The sequence below is a fragment of the Lytechinus pictus genome, chromosome 17 (assembly GCF_037042905.1).
Source record: "Lytechinus pictus isolate F3 Inbred chromosome 17, Lp3.0, whole genome shotgun sequence".
NCBI classification, from domain to species: Eukaryota; Metazoa; Echinodermata; class Echinoidea; order Temnopleuroida; family Toxopneustidae; genus Lytechinus; species Lytechinus pictus.
The window spans coordinates 13,245,068-13,267,075 of record NC_087261.1 but is presented as its reverse complement, the minus strand read 5'-3'; the positions used below and the strand labels follow the sequence as shown (position 1 = coordinate 13,267,075).

General features: G+C 36.1%; 1 protein-coding gene across 2 annotated transcripts; it reads left to right on the top strand.

Moving 5' to 3' along the window:
• The first annotated feature begins 2,430 nt into the window (after positions 1-2,430).
• LOC135157179 (MAM and LDL-receptor class A domain-containing protein 1-like) lies at positions 2,431-18,310 on the top strand. 2 transcript variants are annotated; one of them, XM_064112035.1, is made up of 9 exons: positions 2,490-3,058; positions 3,992-4,153; positions 4,378-4,546; positions 5,894-6,015; positions 13,225-13,347; positions 14,480-14,558; positions 15,205-15,393; positions 15,910-16,000; positions 16,557-18,310. In XM_064112035.1, exons 3-9 carry the CDS (start codon positions 4,513-4,515, stop codon positions 17,353-17,355), a joined length of 1,437 nt encoding a protein of 478 aa, XP_063968105.1. In that variant the 5' UTR covers positions 2,490-3,058; positions 3,992-4,153; positions 4,378-4,512; the 3' UTR covers positions 17,356-18,310. The 2 variants fall into 2 exon arrangements, with proteins under 2 accessions (XP_063968104.1, XP_063968105.1); XM_064112034.1 differs by lacking the exon at positions 4,378-4,546 and having other exon boundaries at positions 2,431-3,058.
• Positions 18,311-22,008: the final 3,698 nt, after the last annotated feature.

Genomic DNA, 22,008 nt, shown 5'->3' with positions numbered 1-22,008 from the left:
ATTTCAAACGGAAAAATGCATATTGCACTTTGGGTCATTTTCTGCACGGCCGAGTAATTCCCTTTTCATGAAAATGTAATGCGTAGGGGCAATGTTAAAGGAGCTGGTGGCAATCCCGGGCAATTCCCCCATGATTTTCCAATTTGTAAACAAAAACGGGGGGAGTATTAAAGTCATCATCATGGTTATCTCTATATACTTCGCAATTATGATCGTCTTTGACGCTATTATTACCTTTTCTTTTGCATAATTCAATGCATGACTACTATTTGAGTTGAGCAACACAGTGTTGTGTTTTATATAATGTGAAAAGGAATATCCAACACAAATTAATCGAAGAACTTTGGCGTTTAACTAATAAAAAATAAAGGGAAATGCGATTTGTTACTTTCAATGCTACCTTCGTATTTTAAGAATAGTTATGTGCTGGTCTCGTCCGCGGTTATCCCCGAGGTCCAGGACAAGGGAAAGGCCACTGAAGACATTATCTGGTCAAGGCCAAGGACTAGGCGTCTAAGACCAAGGGTTGGGTCAAGGCCAACCATAGTCAACACTAAAATGTTTGCCCCTATCTCCCCCAACTTCTATGCCCCTACCCCCCAAATAACACTAAGGGACCTGGAACTATAACTATTGACAATATGCCCCCCCCCCCCAACTACGCCCCTCGGAATAAAAAATAGTAATTGCCAGTAAGAACCTATAAGATGTATTATTTCTAATTCTCTTCCTCAAACCCTGGGTAATATGATATGTAATGTTCATTCATTTATTTATCATTGATTTTTTTCATTCATTCATTCATTGGCTTGCTAAATTATTTCAGTATTATTTATACAGGGTAGTTTATGCGTTCTGAACGTCAATGTTTGTTTGTTTGTTTGCTTGCATTTATTTCTGCGTTCAAAAACACAATACAAAAATATTTACAATTTACAATATACAAAATAATTCACAATATAAACAATGTAGTCATATTACATGATAAATACAAATAAGAGTGTGAGTATAAATTAATCTTTTATAAATGTAAACATATATATATAATGTAATAAATGAACACAGGAGACCACCATCGTGAGCGGTTAGGCTTGAATTGATGGCGGCCTCATAAAAAGATTCGTGACTTAGATTGATATTTACTGGTCAAGTGGGTGCATTGCAGGTGCAGGTGCTGTATAGCAGTTGAGTAAAATCAGAATATTAAATAGCGAATGTGGATATTTGAGTGAATGTTTTAATTTGGAGCGAGGGGTTGATAAGATTGAATGATAGTTTTCTTTAGAGTGGCTTTTAATGAGTATATGGTAGAACAAGTTTTAATATTGTTTGGAAGATCATTCCAAATGTCTGGACCATGATGTCGAATTGATTTAGAGGCAATTAACAGTCTGGGGTTAGAGAGATGAAAGTTTCCGGATATGCGCGTTGGGTAAGTATGGACAGAACTATTAAATTTAAACATGTTATCAAAAGACGAAGGGAGCAGATTGTTAATATATTTAAACATAATTATAGCTATTTGAATAGTATATAATTCGGCAATTTTTAATGTCTTTTGTTTAAAAAATAAAGGATCGGTGTGAGCCAAATAATGCGATCCTGTACAAATGCGAATTGCTCTTTTTTGTAATTTAGAAATAGAAGTAAGTTTTGTGGAACCACAATTAGCCCAAACAACGTTACAATATGTTATATGCGGGAGTATTAACGAATTATACAATAGAAGTAAAGTTTTATGAGGTAAAATAAATTTCAACTTGGAAATTATTCCAATATTTCTCGAGAAACATATAATGATATGGTGCAGATGTTCATTCCAAGACAAAGCTTGATCTATGATGACGCCTAAAAATCTAGAGTGAGTCTTCCGCTCTAATGGTGTACCGTCAATCTGTAAGTGAATTGGAGTATCGGTAGTCAAAAGCTAAGTATTCCGCATTCAGTTTAACAGTTATTGCATGTTAACTTTACTATATAATCAGTATTCTAGGGGGTATTGTCGATCCATAATTGTATTTAGTATTAATGGCAATTCAATAAAACAACATGATTGATATCTGCATAATTTCGAAATTTTGGGGAAAGGGCTAGGGGCACCCCGTACCCAAAGCGCCCCCCCCCCCCCCCCCATCATCATCCAGGTGCCCGTAGTACCGTGCGAACTTAGACGATTCAACAATTGGTTTGCAAACATACCAAACCCTGTCACTATTCCGTATTTTAATCCAAATTTCAACAGCGACTTCTCTTGCATTGTATACAGAGTAGAACAGATGTGGATTCAGATCACCACGTGACCTACAAATGTAAACACGCCATTCAAGGTCTATGAATACAAGTGAAATCAAGCAGAAAGAAATATGATTTTTAACAATAGGACCCGTCCGGAGCTAATTCTATACATTAAGAGGAAGCACGATGACGAAATTTGCGAGTATAGAAAGTATGCAACCGTGAACGGGTCTGTGATCTTTGCAAACACAACCAGAACGAAAATATCAAGAATGCTCAAGAGTGCTAAATATTGTTGATCTGCGATTACATCAATTACTTTTATCTGTGATATCACTTCGAGAAAACGTGACATTTAAAGGATTGGGTAATATGTGTACGGATTCATAGGCCGCCAGGAATTGCATTTATGCACTATCATATGGTAGTACCTGGATTATTTTACATATAATTATATTCTTCTTAAATGCAATGGCCAGTGTTACTGCAGTCGACTTGGACCGAGCATCTATGCGTAAGCCTCAAACTTAATGATGCCAAAGAAAAACTTATGATTGCTGAACATGGTGTGGACTTTCTGGAGAATAAATTAAAATACAAGTTCAAAATCTTCCTTGAGTGTTTATAATGGAAATTTAAAAAAGCAAAAAGCCAAGGGGTTCGTTATGGTAAAGATTAAATAGGTAGAAATACACTGATTATCAGGTAATTGCGACAGTGTTTTCATATCGTGGAATATACTGTAAGATGGTGCCCAGGACCATCTTGTGGTTTGTGTTCTTGACGATTTGTCTCCAATATGCTACACAGACAGGAATGAACAGTAAGTAGGCAAAATTGTTACGATTTCACACCCCAAAACTTATTTCCCTCTACTTTCTTCAATGTTTTTTGTAAACGTCGCAAACGTACAATATTTTAGCCAGAAATTGATCGTTTATCCAGGGAATCGTTTTGAGCACGGATGATTTTTTGCTATAAGACATCTTCATATCTTTGTTTGACCATAGACCTACTAGTCAGAGTAGTAGGTCAATGTTTTACCATGGATATTTGCACCGCCTCTTAATATTTATGATCCAAGCGCTTTGATAATATTTTTGGTAAAGCGCTATAGAAGTATATGTTATGTATGAATGTATTATACTTGCTACTATAGTAATACAATGGACCTAGGTCAATGGTAATACATATCATTTATTAAAATGCAGTATTCGAAAATCAACATCCAGGCAAGACACAGCCAAACTGGCAGAGGATCCATGTTAGGGGAAACACTCTTTTCAGACCGCCTCGAAGTTCGCCAGTTCCAGGTATACTCTGATCGGGAAATTTACCCCGATCAGAAAATACCAGGTATTTTGGCGGTGTGAAAGCAAACTACGCGTAATATCCCCGAAAGAAAATACCCGATAAAAAGTAGGTACTTGGCGAAATTACGAGAACTTTCGCGGGGATTTTTCCAAGGTCGTGGGTATTTTGGCGGTCTGAAAGCAAATTACGGGAACTTTTAGCCCAGCGTGTCGTTGGGTGCGGCGCCGTGCATTTAACGGGGATTCTTGTGATCGAGGCGGTTTGAAACCACCTAATAAAATGGGCAGGAGATGCATCCTGCAGTACAAAGATTTGTTCTTGTATGGGGATGAAACGTCGACTAATGCATACAGCTTTATTTTCTCCTATAATCCTATTGGCCATTTGTGAATCCCGATTTCACAAGGGAATAATTGTGTTAAGCGTTTGTCTTCCTAAATAGATGAAGTTCTCTTTTCCTGTGACTTCGGTAATAACACGGATGAGACGTTATGTGGTATGAAGCAGAGTGTAGATGATGACTTTGACTGGAAACTGACCTCGACCTCTGGCAAATCAAACACAGGTCCCATGGAGGATCATACAGGAAACCAAGATGGTGGAGGTATGGAATCCTATCGTATGGACAGGATAGGTCACATTAAATTATGATATTAAATTTCATATGAATCAATAGAATTGTGACAAAAAATGATAATTTTACAAAAAGGATATTATATTCATAACATAGACGAAATGAAAACGAGAGTACCAGTGATGTATCTCATTAATTACGTCTTTCATCATCTTATTATATTTGATCTTTTTGTCGAATCGATAAAAAATAAGCTTGAAAAAAAATCAACGCAGGACCTGTGATCAAACGACATGTTCAAGATCGGGATGGTATATCCAATATGTTTTGCGTTAGCCATGTAAGACTGGAAACTGACCTCAACTTCTGAGAAACCAAACACAGGCCCTATGGAGGATCATACAGGAAACCAAGATGGGGGAGGTATGAAAATTTGGCTTGCATGAATTATTTACGCCAAGGAGAGTATACTGTATATTTCCACACTAAAGACAATACTTGGGAGACAGAAAATGCCATATATGTAGGGCCTACATCATAATGGTATTTAGTTTAATTTTAAGTTTAAAGATTATAAATCTTGTTTTGTGGGGGGGGGGGGGTTGGCATTGACTTCATTCATTTGACCATACTGTTTTTTCCTGATTTGTATTTTGTTGGAAATGAACTAAATGGAAAAAAAATGGAAAAAGATGAAAAGCTACCAAGAGTTTACAAGGAGAATAAGAAAAAAAAGATATTTGTCAGTGATGTAATGCGTCAACATTTTCGAGGGGGCCAGACGTATTGCAATGAATTCTGGTAAAATTTGTAAAAGGTTGCAAACGAGCAAAAACTTTGACCTTTTTATACAAAAATATAATTTCGTGATTGTTTTGACATAATGTCCACAAAATAATATCACGTCACCTATTCCCCTTCCTTTTCTCCATTTTTTTTTTCGTGAATTTTTGGGGCTCTTGGTCCTCAAGCCCCCTCCCCCAATACGCCAGTGTTGTTTATTCAGATATAAAGGAATTCGATCTTTTGCTAAACTATGTCTCGTCTTCGATCTGATGATTCATTAAAAAAACTTTGTGACTTTATTTGGGTTCCGGTACATCCACATCATTCTTAATCAGCAGTTAAAGCTTGAAGTTTAACCTTCAAAAGTATCTTCAAGCTGAGATTTTAGCATACGTTTACCACTTTCATGATCTTCATAGCGGTTCCGACTTCCGATATGTTTAATTGACGTGTGGCGACTAAAAAACAGGGTTATATCTCCTAGAAACCAAACGCTAGTCACATAAGGGCAATTCCATGAAAACATGTACCACCGACCCCATGTATGTGAGACCATCATAAAATTTTCTGTCCCTGATTTCTGGTTCTTATTTCGGTCTGTAATGCTGTCAAAATTTAATGACAATTACTTGATCAGTTTATGACGTGTAGTCGGAATTGACAAAAATGTGGATCGGACGTACAGAATGGTTGAATATTTTGTGGAAACGGATTCTATACCGCCACTTCGACCGTCTACATGGCTTTATGTAATCTCTATTTGATAATTTAGTAAAAAGTTGGATTCGGTTTTGCATCTTTCTATTGATTTTGTAACTGAATCAACAAATACGAGTGCCAATAGTATATCAATATAACATTGCAAAAATATGGACGCCTTACTTTGACACAGATCATTAATCTCGTCTATTTGGACAAAATAAAATGTGTATCAGTTCATACCGTTGTAATCACAAATGATTTTTTTACATCAAATGCATGCAGGAAGGTTCTTATGGTCAGACTCAAATGATGGAAATAATGGTCAGAAGGCTACTATAGCAATCCCTCCATTCAATCTGACAGATGATCAAGGTTTGCTGACTTTCTGGTATCACTTATATGGGGTAAGAATTCAAGCAATCATAAGAATATTCCACTTATTTATAGATATGCTATGACTTGTACGTCTACTTGACATCATAAGTGAGTGGTATGGGTATGATGTTCATTAGGTGGTCGTCTAAAAAGAACACAAGTCTAATTCAGCTAAATATTATATGTATAAGACTTGCCACTAGTGAGTATTTGTTCTAAATCGTAATAATCATGGCAAATGAACTTTGACATGTTGAACAGGGGCGGATCCAGCTTTCGCCAATAGGGGGGTAAATTTTTTTTACCCATATTTTCCCCGATCGGCCGCTCAAAGTTTTTTTTTTTTTTTTACTTTGAAGGGGTATAGTCCCAACATTCACTTCTTCGCTTCAGGTTTATTTATTCTTACAAAACATAAATAAAATTAATCCCATGTAAGCCCGAATGAAAAAGTGCGAGCGCGAAGCGCGAGCAACTTTTTTTTCATGTATTTTGTCCTGAAAATTGAACATTCTGAGCAATATTTGTGATTGTGAACAAGATGTGTACGTAAATAAATAATTACTGCGAGTGCGAATCGCGAGCAGAAATTCGTAATACAGTGCGTATCAAAAAAAAGTTTACACTTTGAAAAAGCCCTGGGAATTTAAAAATATACAACATGTGGGTAATTTTTTCACATATATTCTTGGGTTTGGGTCTCATCTATCCAATGAAAGTAAAAGTTATGACAGAATGTTACAATTGAGTGAGCACTGTCCATTTTTGTAAAGCTCGCATAAATCTGTTTGCGCAGAAATACTTGTTTTCACGCTATGTCAAGGGAAAGGGCGAAATCAAACTTACCCTGCGAAAGATTTTTCATACATTTCCCTTGCACTTTTAGTCAAATGACATAAAACGGATACGGATAACGGATAACAATTTCATTATTAGCAATTCATGAAACTGATATATCATCTATCAATCTGATATTAATTAGAGCGGGAAATTTGTTGATATCAAGGCCTGAAAACTGGACATTTTATGCATTTTTTTAATATTGTCTTACGGCCTACCTGAGGCTCCTGAGCGTATAATATGGTAATCCTGTGCAGAGCTACTCGGCCGTTGGTGGAGTGCTGGGAACCCAGGGCCATGTGCAGGAGAATGATTATCATTGATTGGCGCGCAGTTGCGGTAGCGTGGTTTGCACCCGCCCCCCCCCCCTCCCCGCACGCGAAATTATTTTTCCCACCGAGTTCTGGACCGACATATGAATATTCATGACTTGCGTCTTCGGATTGAGAGTACGCATGCGCGTGGACTTTGCCTCGACCAGTGCCGATCGTAAGCATTCACGTCGCTCAGAATGAATTAGCATCGTCAAATTACCGGTACCCTTACATAGTTACATATGTCTTATAGGCTTAGATCTATATATATATATATCCAATTCTTAAACACTTAATAAACTAGCTGCCATTAATGGCAAGACATGTGCTAGGGTAGGGCTAGCTTAGGCTAGCGCATTAACTTTACCTCAAATCTGGACCTGTCTAATTAATGCCTAGTACTAATCAGTGTTATAATTTCTGAAGGTTTCCATGGCGAAGAAGAATAGTGTAGTAGGTTTCACGGTACACCATGTATCTTTCTTGGGCAGATGTTGGTCCTGAAAAGGACCACCCAATCTCGACGTTTCGACAAGTGTGTTCTTGTCGTTTTCTCCTGAGGACGACAAGAACACACTTGTCGAAACGTCGAGATTGGGTGGTCCTTTTCAGGACCAACATCTGCCCAAGAAAGATACATGGTGTACCGTGAAACCTACTACACTAATCAGTGTTGTACTGCCTTGATGCTCGGCCTTGGCCTTAATGCCTAGCTACTTTTTCAAAGCCTTGGCCTCGAGAGGGCCTTTGCCTTGAGGATTTTGAGCCTTGAAATTATTTTTTTTTAAAGGCATTTTCAAGGCATTTTGTACTTTCATTTGTTTTAAATAAGTAATTATAAATGTTTCAATTTTTTTTTTTTATATATTTAATAACACTAATGGTCAATACTACCAATCACCATTAACAGTAGCAGCAGCAGTAGTAAGTGTACTAGCAGTGTCATCAATTGTAATTGTCACCATTATCAAGAAATTCAAACAAAGAATACATCAGTTATGAAAAATAGCATTATGTATTGGTAATGTGTTGTAATCATATGATGATAATGACAGTAAATAATAATGGTCATGATCAAGATAATAGTGCTTTGATGACAAGAATAATTTTTACATCTGACTGCAATTTTGACTCTAAAGAACGATAACAAGGTTGATTTCTATTCCATTAGGATTTTCCTTGTATTATCTTCTTTGGCCAACAAGAATGTCTTAATTATATTCTGAAAAGATTTGGTAAAGTTGAACACAGTCTCCAATTGTGTCATATCCAAATGGGTTATGTCAATGGCATGATGAGCCAGAAACTTTGAGGGGCCAAGCATGGCATATATAGAGCAAAAAAAGAAGAAAGCGATTGAAGCGAGCGAGTGAACAAAATTTGTCCCCCTCTTTCTATAAGAAAAGCTAATTTTGCAATAGATTGTTTAAAAAATAATATCACATTTACTCCATCTTTTCCTTTCCCTTTCCCCCCTTAGTTTATTCTTGGTGGTGGGACTTCTTCTTCTCTCTATCTCTCTTCTAAATTTTATATTTGTTTTGGGTCAGATTGACAAAACAAAGGGGAAAAAATGTTTACTTCTTTTTAATCATATATCGTTCAACATTGAATGTCATTTCTTTACAGTTTCAAGGAAATAAACAACGTATTTGTTTTTGTGTCAATATGGTTTCAAGAAATAATAATTAAAAAAAAATAATTTAATAATTAATAATTAATATTATCAATAAGTATTAATAATTAATGATTAATTAACTGTTTAATAAAAGTGGTTGTAAGCAGAAAAAAATATGAAAACTGACCAGAGTCCTAAAAATGACTCATTTTCAGTTTAAGCATTTGAAAATTTTAGCTTGCGCTTTGTGCTCTCTTGCCCCCCCCCCAAAAAAAAAATCCCTGTAGGATTTTTTTTCCAAATGAAATATGCCCTTTTTAAAAAAGAAATACCTTCTTTAATAATAAAACATAATACATTTTAGGTTCGAAAATCGCAGATTTTGAATCGTGCTTGCATCAATTATTGTTTAGTACAGTACTGCTAATGGTTACAAAAATGTATAGAATGTTGCTTTATGGTTGAAATATCACAAATATTTGGCTCGCTTCCTGCACTCGCATCAATTATTGTACCCTCGTTCTCTTCCCGTTCACAAAAAAATGCTTTGAATGTCCAGTTTTCAGATTGGATTATCACAAATTTTTGAGCTCGCGCTTTGCGCTCGCATTATTTTTTATTGGTGAGTTATGTATCTTATTTAAAATGCAGTAATTAACTGCTTCCTTTACTGGTCAGTATATAAAAAGAATTAGCGAGCGCAAAGTTATTTTTTAGTTAGATACACATCTTTTTCATGATTACAAAACCAGCTCAGAATAAAATAATTTCCATGTCTTATTACACGACATGTCAAGAAGTTTGAGCTCGTGATTCGCGCTGGCAACATCGCGCAAGGAAATTTCAACAATGATTAGCCCCATAATTGACCATAAATCAAGTTTTACAACTTCAGAATTTTTTTTTTTTTCAAAACCGCTTGCTCGCTATGCTTTCTCGCTGAGAAGTAAAACCTAAAGCAAAATATCTATCTTATAATTAAAAATCACTTTAGAAAGCCTTTGCTCAACTTAATTTCTATAAAACACACAATTACTTCACGCAGTTCATAATCTCATTTTTAAAATACATGTATCTGTTTGCACAAAAAAACTCATTTTGAAAAATGGGTGCCTTTTGGGCATTGACCCCCCCCCCCATAATAATTTTCTGCTGCCCCTGTTCCATGGAGTGGAGAAAACATACGTTGAGAATGCCAGGATCAGATGACCGTGGTAATAATAATTATTGCAATGTAAATCGCCTATAGAAAAATTATGGATTATGTGTACACAGGTAACTATATCATTATTTTAATATGTCTCTATCATGAAATTATTTTTGTTTTAAATGTACAAAGGTTTGTTTTTTTCTCGCTCAGTCCCCTCGCTCACATACATTTTACCATGTGTGATGTCTGCCGCCTAAGTATTGTTAGTTCATTGTTCTGTATATCGTAAGTTTGAAATGCATTGGCCTTGAGGTTTTCAGGCCTTGGCCTTGGGTTTCCATGCCTTGGCCTTGGTCTTTGGTATTGAAGCCTTGGCATTGGGTATTAAAGCCTTGGCTTGGCCTTGGAGGTTTGAGCCTTGACTACAACACTGAATAGCCGACTAATGCCATGGTTAACTTCGAACTGGTTAATTCCGAACTTCACGTTTAATTAGGTTTAGACAAATATTAGCTCATTTGCCATGGTTTAATATGTCTAGTCCGTATACAAAACCAGTCCTAGATCTAAAAAAAAATTATCTTAGTTCTAGTCTAGTCCCTATATCTAGACTCTGATCTACGCTGTATCAGCATGGAACCACTTGTGTACCAAGGGGGGGGGGGAAGACTGTCCCTCTGACGAGTCGCAACTGATTCAGGGGACGTGCCCCCTTTGAGAAGCCAAATTAATAATTTGTAATGTAAAAATGCAATGAAAAAGACGTATGTCCCCTTTTTTTAACGTGAAGATCTTTTTTTTTTTTTTTTGCTTGTCAATTTTTTTTTCAGCTAAGAAATCCATAATTTGGGGTGAAGACCCTTTTTTTTTTGGGGGGGGGAGGGGCTTGTCACATTTTTTCGCGGACGAAATATCCTCTAAAAATTTTTTCCCCCCTTTTGGAAAATCCTAGGTACACCAGTGCGTGCATGGAACGTATTCTAACGTCAGGCACAAACGTCAGTGATCTTGATCCCCGTCTCCACCCAAAATTATGGATTTCGTAGCTGAAACAAATTTGACAAGAAAAAAAAAAGATCTTCACGTTCAAAAGAGGGGAAAAACGTCTTTTTTCGTTGCATTTTGACATTACAAATTATTAATTTGGCTTCTCAAGGGGGGGGGGGCACGTCCCCTGAATCAGTTGTGACTCGTCAGGGGGGCAGTCTGCCCCCCCCCCCCCTTCGGGTACACTAGTGGTTCCATGCTGATAGCGCGTAGATCAGAGTCTAGATCTAGAGACTAGACTAGAACTAAGATAATTTTTTTTAGATCTAGGACAAGTTCTGTATACGGACTAGACATATTAAACCATGGTAAATAAGCTAATATTGATCCAAACCTAATCGAACGTAAAGTTCGGAATTAACAAGTTCGAAGTTAACCATGGCATTAGTCGGCTATTCCTATTAGTATTAGGCATTAGACAGGTCCAGATTTGAGGTAAAGTTAATGCGCTAGCCTAAGCTAGCCCTACCCTAGCACATGTCTTGCCATTAATGGCAGCTAGTTTGATAAGTGTTTAAGAATTGGATGTATATATAGATCTAAGCCTATAAGGCCTATGTAACTATGTAAGGGTACCGGTAATTTGACGATGCCAATTCATTCTGAGCAACGTGAATGCTTACGATCGGCACTGGTCGAGGCCAAGTCCACGCGCATGCGTACTCTCAATCCGAAGACGCAAGTCATGAATATTCATGTCGGTCCAGAACTCGGTGGGAAAAATAATTTCGCTCCCCGCAGCGTGTTCCCATAATGTCCGATAATACTTTTCGCGAGACAAGCCAAGCCCGCGAATAGTAAAAAAAAAGGGGGTGTATTTGACTTTTCACTCGGAGATTTCTTTAAAAAGGGGGTTTGTATTTTTCTTTCTCTCTTTGGACTCCTGAGAAATTTCAAAAGGGGGTTATTGAATATTTTGAATATCATAGACAAATCGATCAAATCCCAGGATCAAATTCCTAAAATTCCTGCGAGTTTTGAAAGCTCATTCAGGATTATTTCATTTTGAAAAGAAAAAACATAGTCCCCCACGATCATTGATTTCTTTTTGGGACATCTTGTACGTAATTGATTCAGTTCTAACCTCATGTGCAAGTGCCTTAGACAACTTAGATTTTATCCTGTTATTGATGTTATCCCATTGTGATTCTGTCACAAGTGATCACGGAAAGTAACAAAAGTTGAAACTGCTATTAACAGGACTTACCATTAACAAACATTTATGTCAAGAGATTTGCATTTTTTGTTGTTTCTTATGACTGCATTGAGTTCTGAGATCTCATTTTGAACATCAAAAAATCTTTCATAGGTCTAGGTTTCCCAGAAGCAGCCATATTGGAGGACAAAAAGTATAAACCTGTGCATCAGACTATGAAAAGTCATTGTTTTCAAGGTTTTGCTATTGTTTTGTCCTCCATCATGACATCAGGGAACCTCCATTGTAATGACAGCTTACCTGAGATGAAGGAGGGGGTGAGGTTGTGTGTCCTGAGATAGGGGGTTGGAATGAGAGCTCACATGAGATAGGGGGGGCACATTGAGCAGTGTTCCGGATTTAGGGGGGTCTCCAAGGCAGGAAAAGTCCGCGAAAGGGGGTTTCAGAAATTTTGGCAGACATGAGATATAGGGAGGGGTGCTTTCAAAGGGAGGGAACGAGCATAGGCGTACCCTAAATAATACTGAGGGGGGGGGGTGTGGGTTCCCGTACATGTAAAGTATTGTAAACCAACAAAATGCGGTGCCACTGCAAGTAGGACTATGGGGATCGGGCAGGCCGTTACGAGGCCGTAAATTAAACAATGTGTACAATACCTTCTTCGTACTTGTCTTTCTGTTTTTGAGCGTTTTTCTTAAGTTAAGAAGGACATTTTTCCTTTTTTTTTGGGGGGGGGGGTGCCAAAAAATAGCGGGGCGGGCCAGCTTGGCCTCCCTAGGATCCGCGCCTGTTTAACCTGAAAGGAGCATAGCTAGGTCTTTTTTATTCGTGATGTAAGACCTACACTTTGACAAATTTTCGATGAGGCCAACAGTCATGTTGAACGGTGAGTTGAGCTTAGCCCCCCCCCCCCCCCAGACAATGATGTTGAATGCCCCACATACACACAAACTCCCCCATTCTCATTCATTACATCTATCCCCTCCCACACACACACACACACACACTTTTTAATTTTTGTTTGATTGTTGGTTTTTTTCACTGTTTTTACTTCTTAAACTCTTCTCTTTAAAATTTGTCTCTTTTCATCTCGCGCTCTCTGAATGAAATCAGGATGGAAGACTTGAGATTATTGTATGTCAAGGCGGGGAGACAGCCCTAACTCTGGACGGAGATAAAAGAAACCAATGGCATCAAAGAAACATGACAGTGTCTTGTGGAGACCTTCCACTTCAGGTAATGAAAGTCTGCCTAATTTGGAAAGGGGATTTGGAACATATTTATGATAATATATGGACTCATGACCAGATGATAGTAATCACTTATTTTTCAAATACCCAAAAGGATTATGACATTTCAAGCAGTACTGTCATGTGGTCAGTAATTTAAATTATGTTTACAATCAATCTGGTTTCGACCTTTTTACTTCCTTCTCTTTTTCTTTCCTGTATTATACGCATATATGAATAATTCCACAATATTGTTTTGTCATTTCCAAGGTGGATCCACACTTTACAAGCTTTGCTTTTATAGTGGACCCCCTTATTTCCATTTATGCTCAATTTTATACTTTTTTTACGAAGTAAGAATGTTCATCTGCAAAATTGAATCTGATTTATATTACTTTGTATTATTTTTTAAATGAAGAATTGAATTCAATGTGGTGTTTCATATGTAAATATAAAATTGTTCTGTGATATATCATTATGTATAAACAATTAGATATTCATCACATGAAATTCATGTTATCCACAATATTCTCAAGATGTTGCTCATACATTATTATATTATCTCTATTACTCAAATTTTGGTAGGCCTACAATGTCGTTCAACGGTTTAACCAAGAAGGTCTGAGAGGCTACACCTTCAAAAGGAAGTTTGAAGATGATTTGCACAAATTTAGAAGGAACAATGTGATTGGTTAACGGAAAATTCAAATTTGTCGTCTGTAATGCTGCTAGAGTGTAGTCCTTAGCAGGCGTCAGTCTTAAGATTTATCTTTCTTCTATGACATAGACATTACATTAAAAAAGGGTGCGATATTTGCGCAGTTTAATGATGGTGAAAAGGGATATTTTACATCAGGAATAATTACACAATATTGCTTTCAACAATTTAGCAAATGTATCAAAATCAATTCACATTAAATAGGAAAAGGTAGTAGTTTATACTCATATATTCATTTTGTTGTTTATCATACATAATACATGCCTATATACTATCCATTGTTATCATGATCATGTCAAAGAAGAGATTCGTCATTTGAAAATTGACTGTCTGATGATCATGATTACTAATGATTTGTTGTTGACCGATGCCTTAACATTCCAAGCCCAACTGTGCATGTGTATGTGTTTTGTTCAAACAGATTACATTCACTTCAATCAGGAATTCAAATAAGGCTGATGTGGGTATCGATGATATTTTCATTTATAATCTGCCACAGGGTAAGTGCAAATATCTCCTATAGTTGCCATCACACTTATTGCCAGTCTTTGTAATCTTATTTCTTTCGACAATGCATGATAAAACAATAATTCAATAGAAATTGTCAATGTATTGTTAAGTTTCATTTGGTATAATTTGCAGAAAAAAGATCGGATGAACCCTTTTTATAGATAGAATTGATCCCTCATGCGCCAAATCCACGTAGGTAAATAAAAGAAAACACAATATCTTTTTTTTTTTTAGATATTGACAGGTTTCTAATGAAAAAATCACAGTTATTATCCATGCTGTTTCCTAGTATCGAATACTCTTATTTTGTTCTGTGTAGAAGAAGCTTTAAAATGATGTAATTATAAACGAAAAAATGAAACCATTTACACCAATACATTTCATTACCAGATACGCTATCGATAGACATACGCTGTAAGAGGGAAATGTCTTGCATTATTAGGTTATTAAGTTAATGACTGAGGATGAACACAAAAAAACAATAAAAAAAACACGCACATTATTTGTTGGATATACCATCCCCATAATTACAAAATGCTTTCATTGATCATAAAACCATTGTTAAACATATGACGTAAGGGGGACCAAAACTTCAGTCTATTCCTTAGGTGTTCCAATCTCATTGTCTTATAACAGCTACTACAAACAGCGCAAGCACCGATGTCCCAACCACACCTGTCATGCCTGTGTCATCTAGTTCGCCTACCTCAAACCAGGTACTCACCACCGCTCCTGGTATTTCCGTTGCAACATCGGATGAGCTAACAACTGGTACAGGGATGGCCATTCCGTCATCAAGTTCTATGTCACCAATCCCGAGAAAAGGTTTGAATTTTAATGGCATATATGACAACTTTACTGTTTTAAAGGACGTATATCTGTATATAGAATACTCACATATTATTTTAGGAGATCCCAAAAGAAATTTTTATGAAGAGTTTATTTTAGAATCTACTAAATACTATTTCAACAAAATAAGAAAGCAAGAATCTTAAAAAATCTTAAAAATCAGTGTTAGAATAGATATTGACGAATGATTTCTCTACACCACGTCTAGTACAGAATGTATGGAAAATAGGAATTTGCATAAGTTTTTATGATTTTTCGTCGAAATTCAAATCACTTTCAGTAGACTATTTTGTTTATTGAAGGTTCTTGCCGAGAATGAGGACAACAGGTGTTCAAATATTATTTGAAAATCAAATTGAATGAAAGAATCAGTAATATTGAATAAGTAGTAAATCTATCGAGTGTTTATCTCTTTGTGTAACGAAGACTATTAATAATCACAATGATATTTTTTTAACTATTCCTCACCATTATTTTTACAATTTTGTTTAGGATCAAGCCCTGTATTGCCGATTTCTTTAAGTGCCGCTGGTTTACTTTTAATAGCCGCAGTAATACTTCTTGTCTGTTTCATCAGAAATAGGTTCGTTCATTTTTGTCGATACCTTGCCGTTTTGAAGATGTTTGATATAACAAGAAAATACATTAGAGGTACAATTTTTTTTTTAAGTGTGAGATTGGTAAATGTAGGACTAAATCACTTGTATAATAAAAAATATAAGTCTATAAATGTGTTTAAAAAATTCAGGTTCATTGTGACAAATATATTCATTATCCTTTGTATTTTGTTATTCGAAATATCAAGTAGGCTTATTGCCATAACATACATGACATACGTGAAGCTTAAAATAATTCTGATTTTGATGAATTTAAGTGCTTATTTGGATTGTCTCCGACCATTCATCAAAATAAACCTACTGTGAGATGATGTTTGAATGTTTGCATGGTGGTATGAACAATTGCGGAAATAATCTATGGTACACCTCGTGTAAAGTCCTGAAAAGGACTGAAGGTGATAGATGAAATGAAATGGATAGGCGAGAAAGAGGAGACAAAGTCGAGTATATCTACGTGCTGTTGGGGTATAACTTGTTCTTCAAAAACGTTTTTTATTTTAACATTTTCAATGAAACATACAGACACCGACAACCAGAAAAGCCTATTTCCCAGGAGTCCATCCATAGATACGACAACCATGCTTACAGCACGGGAATGGACGGGCTAAACCAAAGTACACGAGATGCGCGACGGGACACCAACAGCACCTTCGACAGCAGCACGTGGCGCTCGACGGCTTCAACCCTGAACAACCCGGATGTGAATGGAACACTAAGCGGAAGTCAGCCACCGAATGGTTCCAGTCATGCTTCTCGTACTTCAAGGTCCGCAGTTCCAGGAGATGAAGAAGATGCGGAGACAAGGCATTATTTTGTGCTGAATCCTGACCGCGCATCCATGCTCGTGGAGAATGAAGAGAATGGAGGCAGCATGAGCCCCCGGGATCCGGAGGCGCTGTATGACAACAAACCAGAGCGCTACACCTACATCGATAACGATACCTCCTCAGTTGCCATGACAACGAGTAATAGTCATGGCGTGGGTTTAGAAGACAACGGTTACGATCCGGTGACCGTGAAGGACGACATCACCGGTGGGTACCAGTACGTCGATGACACTGGAACGGCCGTTGCGAATGACGCTTCTAAACGTGGCGATCTTTCAAGTCCATATGAAACAGTGACTATAACGGAGCTATCCCCGCAATCGAAATCGAGGAACACTAAATCGAGTGAGAGAAAGGTACCCGTTCCGGCGACAAGAAAGAATATTCCACCCAAACCCAAGGAAAGGATGGTCGATAATATTTTATATAAACCAATGAATGGTGAAATAAGGGTTGATAATGTGATATATAACCCTGTACAAGATGACAGATAGATATTTGTCTTATCTTGTCTTGAGAAGAGAGTTAACAATCTTTGGGAGGATCGGTTTGTAATCCAGTCTAATACTTTTATGGTCCGTATTATTTGGAACGTTCAGCTTCGGCAGGTCAATATTACGATGGATTAAATGTTAAGGGAAATTGTTGTCTCGCTGAAAGTAAAATTAGATATGATAATGTGATATCATTTCGTAAAAAAATTACTTGAAATATTTTGTTTATATTTTTTTTATTATAATGTAGTAATATTTTCGTTAACACTCCTCAACCTATACTTCACAATCATGGTGCAAGCTACAAAAGCTGTTTCTCCTTTCTACATCAATCCCTTTCTCCATTATATCTTATCTTAGCTTGTGATTTTTTTGTGGCGCACTGTAAATTTTGTGACGAATGTTCTAAATACAAAAGCGTATTTTGTTATATCTGCAAATAGTTTAGTATGCTATTTTATATTAGTGGTTAGATACTAACATATCCGCATAATTCAGTTATAAAACGTTCAGAAGCGGATCAACCATAATAATATATACTATAGTCTATCTTATGATACCCAATTGTCCATTTACTTTGAGCATTTCAAGAACTTGGATGTGAGATAACTTGCACTTTCAGATTATGCGGTGATGGGGAATGTTTTGTTATTACTACTTTCAAAATGTTACAAGGGAATTTATTCAAGAGATTTGTAAAATAAATATTAACTTATAAAACTTCAGATTTTTCCTTTTTTTCCTGAACGAGAATTTAATACTTGTTTCAACCACAATATCTCAGTAAGATCCCTCGTTTTCAAATTCGGGGTAAGATAACAATTTAATAGTTAGAAAATTGGCCGCATATTCCATGTCTGGCCCGCTCAAAATTTTAGGCTCATTACGCACCTGGTTTGAACTGATTCCATATTTACCTTATGTTTAGTCAATATTAAATTTCAATAATTCAAAATCTTCTAGGTCTCTGTAAGCATTTTTGTTCTTTATACCACCTCTTTTGGTTCCCATTTTTAGAATTTGTTATTCCTAATGACTCCACCTCATGATAGTATGTGTTGGCACTTGACAAGACACTTATATTTTTCATAATTGCAGACCCATCCTAGCATTACCACACTCCTTTTATGCCTCCGGCCTCCAAGCAAACACTGATACATTTATTCGAACACATACTCTACTTTATGATCCTGCTACAACCCCCTCCCCCCTCTCCCTCTCCCCTTCTCTCTTTCTCTCCCTCTCTCTCAAATTCTCTATCTCTCTCTCTCTTTGTGTTTCTGTACTTCTCTCTTCCACATTGGAATTTCCTCAATATTTTCAGACGGAAAATCAGGTACCATTTATATGTGTTGCTTTCTTGTACAATTTGCTTTGGCCAACGATAGACATGCAGAAATGACAACCTAAAATGGAATAAATTGGATTAATACAATAATCGAAGCAAAATAAGTACGAAGTAAAAAAAATATTTTGTACAAAACGATCGAATTCATTTGTAGAGTGTATGTTACATTTCTGTTTTGTTTTATACGGCCTACAAATTCATTTCATTTCAAGTTCATGGGCAGTCAAATCTTTTTTTCTTTTTTTTATTCAGAAAAGAGGTGTTACGGCTAGTGATGACTTCATGTTTGTCTGGCGTTCCCCCCCCCCCGTAATTAATCTCAATGCCCCATTTTGGCCTAATGAGCATTTCTAGACCAATGTTTATTCATTTTCAATAGTTTGGAATCAACATTGGTTACCCAAACTTGATAATGTTTCCATAGTTTCTGCAACTTTAAAGAATGATTTCTGATTCATCATTTTCATATTGTGTTTCAGTTTCATTTCAAGATTTTTTTTTCTTTTTCTTGTTTGATGGTAATCTGGGATTAATGAACTTTTTGTTATGTTATTCAAGTTTAAATTTGATTCGATCATGGATCACATAAGATTGCTTTTGATATACAGGAATTGTACCATAGATAACCAAAAAATTGCCTCCCCGCCCTATGCCCTTATAAAGCTTCTAATCACAACACGACAAAGTTTAATGAACAAAAATATTTGGATATGAATTGTGCTACGATAATACATAAATAAATCACACTGAAAAAATATTGACTAGGAGAGTGATTTCAATAAGCAGATGTTAATACATAGATGATTACATTGAAATATGACTCTTGTGTTATATCGAGGAAAAATGAATATGTATTATTAGTCTCATCATGTTAATTTATAGACAATAATAATAATAATATAGGGTATTTATATTGCGCACATATCCACCTTGTTAGGTGCTCAAGGCGCTCCTATATATACCCGGCTAAGCTAGGCGTTCATAGCGCACACAGCTTTTTAAGGAATTACTTCCTACCGGTACCCATTTACCTCACCTGGGTTGAGTGCAGCACACTGTGGATCAGTTTCTTGCTGAAGGAAATTACGCCATTGCTGGGATTCGAACCTACGACCATCTGTTTCAAAGTCCGAAGACTAATCCACTGGGCCACAACGCTTCACAACATGTAAAAGAAACTTCCAGGGGAGTTTTCACATTATATTGTGAGATATATCATATAAGAAGTTTAAGTAAACAGAGTAGGCCTATATCTATGAAATAAAATACGAATATAAATGTTAGCTAAAGCATTATAAATATGTAAGGGTGCATGTATGTATGAATCAGTATAACTACATGTTTCTTCATCATCATTATGTAACTCAACGTTACAAATGGAAGTAAGTTCTAATGAATGCAAAAATGTTATTTCTTTACTTAAATTATTTACAATATAGAGTATATCCAAAAGATATTCCAACTTAGTTGTCTCAGTGTGACAAAAATTTTAAGTTGGTAGTTACAAATGACAATTCCAATGAGCCTGAATAGTTCGGAAGATAATGATTAACGTATACCTTGTAAGGAATACGACCGTCGTGTTCAGAGCTATTAATAGAGAGATAGAGAGTTTGACCAACATAGTTTCAACAGGTTCCAACATTGCGCAATCTCATATGAATTGGGCTTGCCCAACAACGCATTATGCGCCATGTTGGCAACCCTTTGAAATAAATTTGGCCAAATTCTCTCTATTAAAGAGATGGCCCGGGCTGAAAATATTTATATCTAAATAAATAGAGTAAAATTCACAGAGCAAAATGCTGAAAATTACATCAAAATCGGATAACAAATAACGAAGTTATTGAATTTTAAAGTTTATCAATGTTTTGTGAAAACAGTTATTTGCACATCGTCATTAATATTCATTAGGTGGGCTTTTGATGTCACATCCCCACTTTCCTCTTTCTTATATTATTACACGAAATTATAAATGTTTCATTTTTTGTATACATCTGTAAATGATGTGTCTCCATTATGATGAAATAAGTTGCGGCAATGAATAACTAATGCACTTAATCAGTTTTGAATTAAAATGAATTGAAATTGAAAATCACATTTATTTCCATTAAACAGATACAAAATAATATTTGACATATACGGATACAGTATATATATTTCGACACAATTTTGAAGGAGGCGAAAACCCGGAAAGCAGAGCTTGAGTTGGGATCGCCAGATACAAATAAATAACAAGTTACGTACTGTAATGACATCATATGTAATTGCATATAACTGAGAAAGTTAAGAGTAGAAAAGAAACATACAGTAGATGGAGAAGAGGGAGAAGAAATGTAGGCATTAGAAGATAAGTTCATTTGAATAACAGAGTAAACTGGTCGCAATTACCATGATTACGTAACATTGGTACATGTATAAAGAGCTTGACTTACATTTGTCTAGCATAGCAACAGGTAAGGCATGTGCATTAATTAACAATATAAATGGAAGGTAGTTCAAGCATGTCAACATGTCAATGATCTCTGTCAGTGACCTAGCATCGGGAGGAGACAATCAACTTGTCAATCCAATTGTTTTAGTTCTTTGTAGAAACATTTTGAATAAACCTAATTTCATATCATAAAATACAAAATAACAAGTGGGGATATGACATCATCAGCCCACCTAATGAATATTAATAAAGACATGCCTAGAACAGTTTCGCCGGAATAATGCAAATCTTTAAAATTCAATAACTGTGTTATCCGATTTTGATCAAATTTTCAGCACTTTGCTCTGTGTATTTTACTCTATTTATTGAGGTATAAATATTTCCAGCCTGGACCATCCCTTTAATGGCTCTGATCGTGTTATATATACTGCCCTCCTCCTGCCAAAGTCCTAACCGGGATCGGCACACGTTACAATACAATCAAATTTGATTCAATTAGATACATTGTCATTTCCATGAAATATATGTACATGATTCCGTTCGATAACTTATTCACCTTCCAAATAGTTTTTCGACGCTCAATAATCCATGAACAATATCTCACTTGGCGATGTTACTGTTAAAAGAGTAGCTTCCCGCAACTCCTGAAAGTCCACGATTCACAGTTTCTAAAAAAGGGTAAAACAAAGAAAAACATAAATGATTTTATAAATAAGAATGCATTCTTTAGGGTTGAAAATACGGTCACAGTGTTTTTTGTTTTCATTTATAGTGTTTTTCTTTTAATTCATTCGGTTTTAAAAACATATACTATAGGCCATACATGATGCAAAAGATCCAAGTACCAAAACTGTCATGTGTACAATAATTA

Excerpts from the sequence above, each read along its gene's own strand:
- LOC135157179 (XM_064112034.1), top strand. The coding sequence starts at position 2,983 with ATGGTGCCCAGGACCATCTTGTGGTTTGTGTTCTTGACGATTTGTCTC. Across the intron at positions 4,154-5,893 it reads AGGAAACCAAGATGGTGGAG|GAAGGTTCTTATGGTCAGAC; the intron begins GTATGGAATCCT and ends AAATGCATGCAG. Across the intron at positions 14,559-15,204 it reads CATTTATAATCTGCCACAGG|CTACTACAAACAGCGCAAGC; the intron begins GTAAGTGCAAAT and ends GTCTTATAACAG.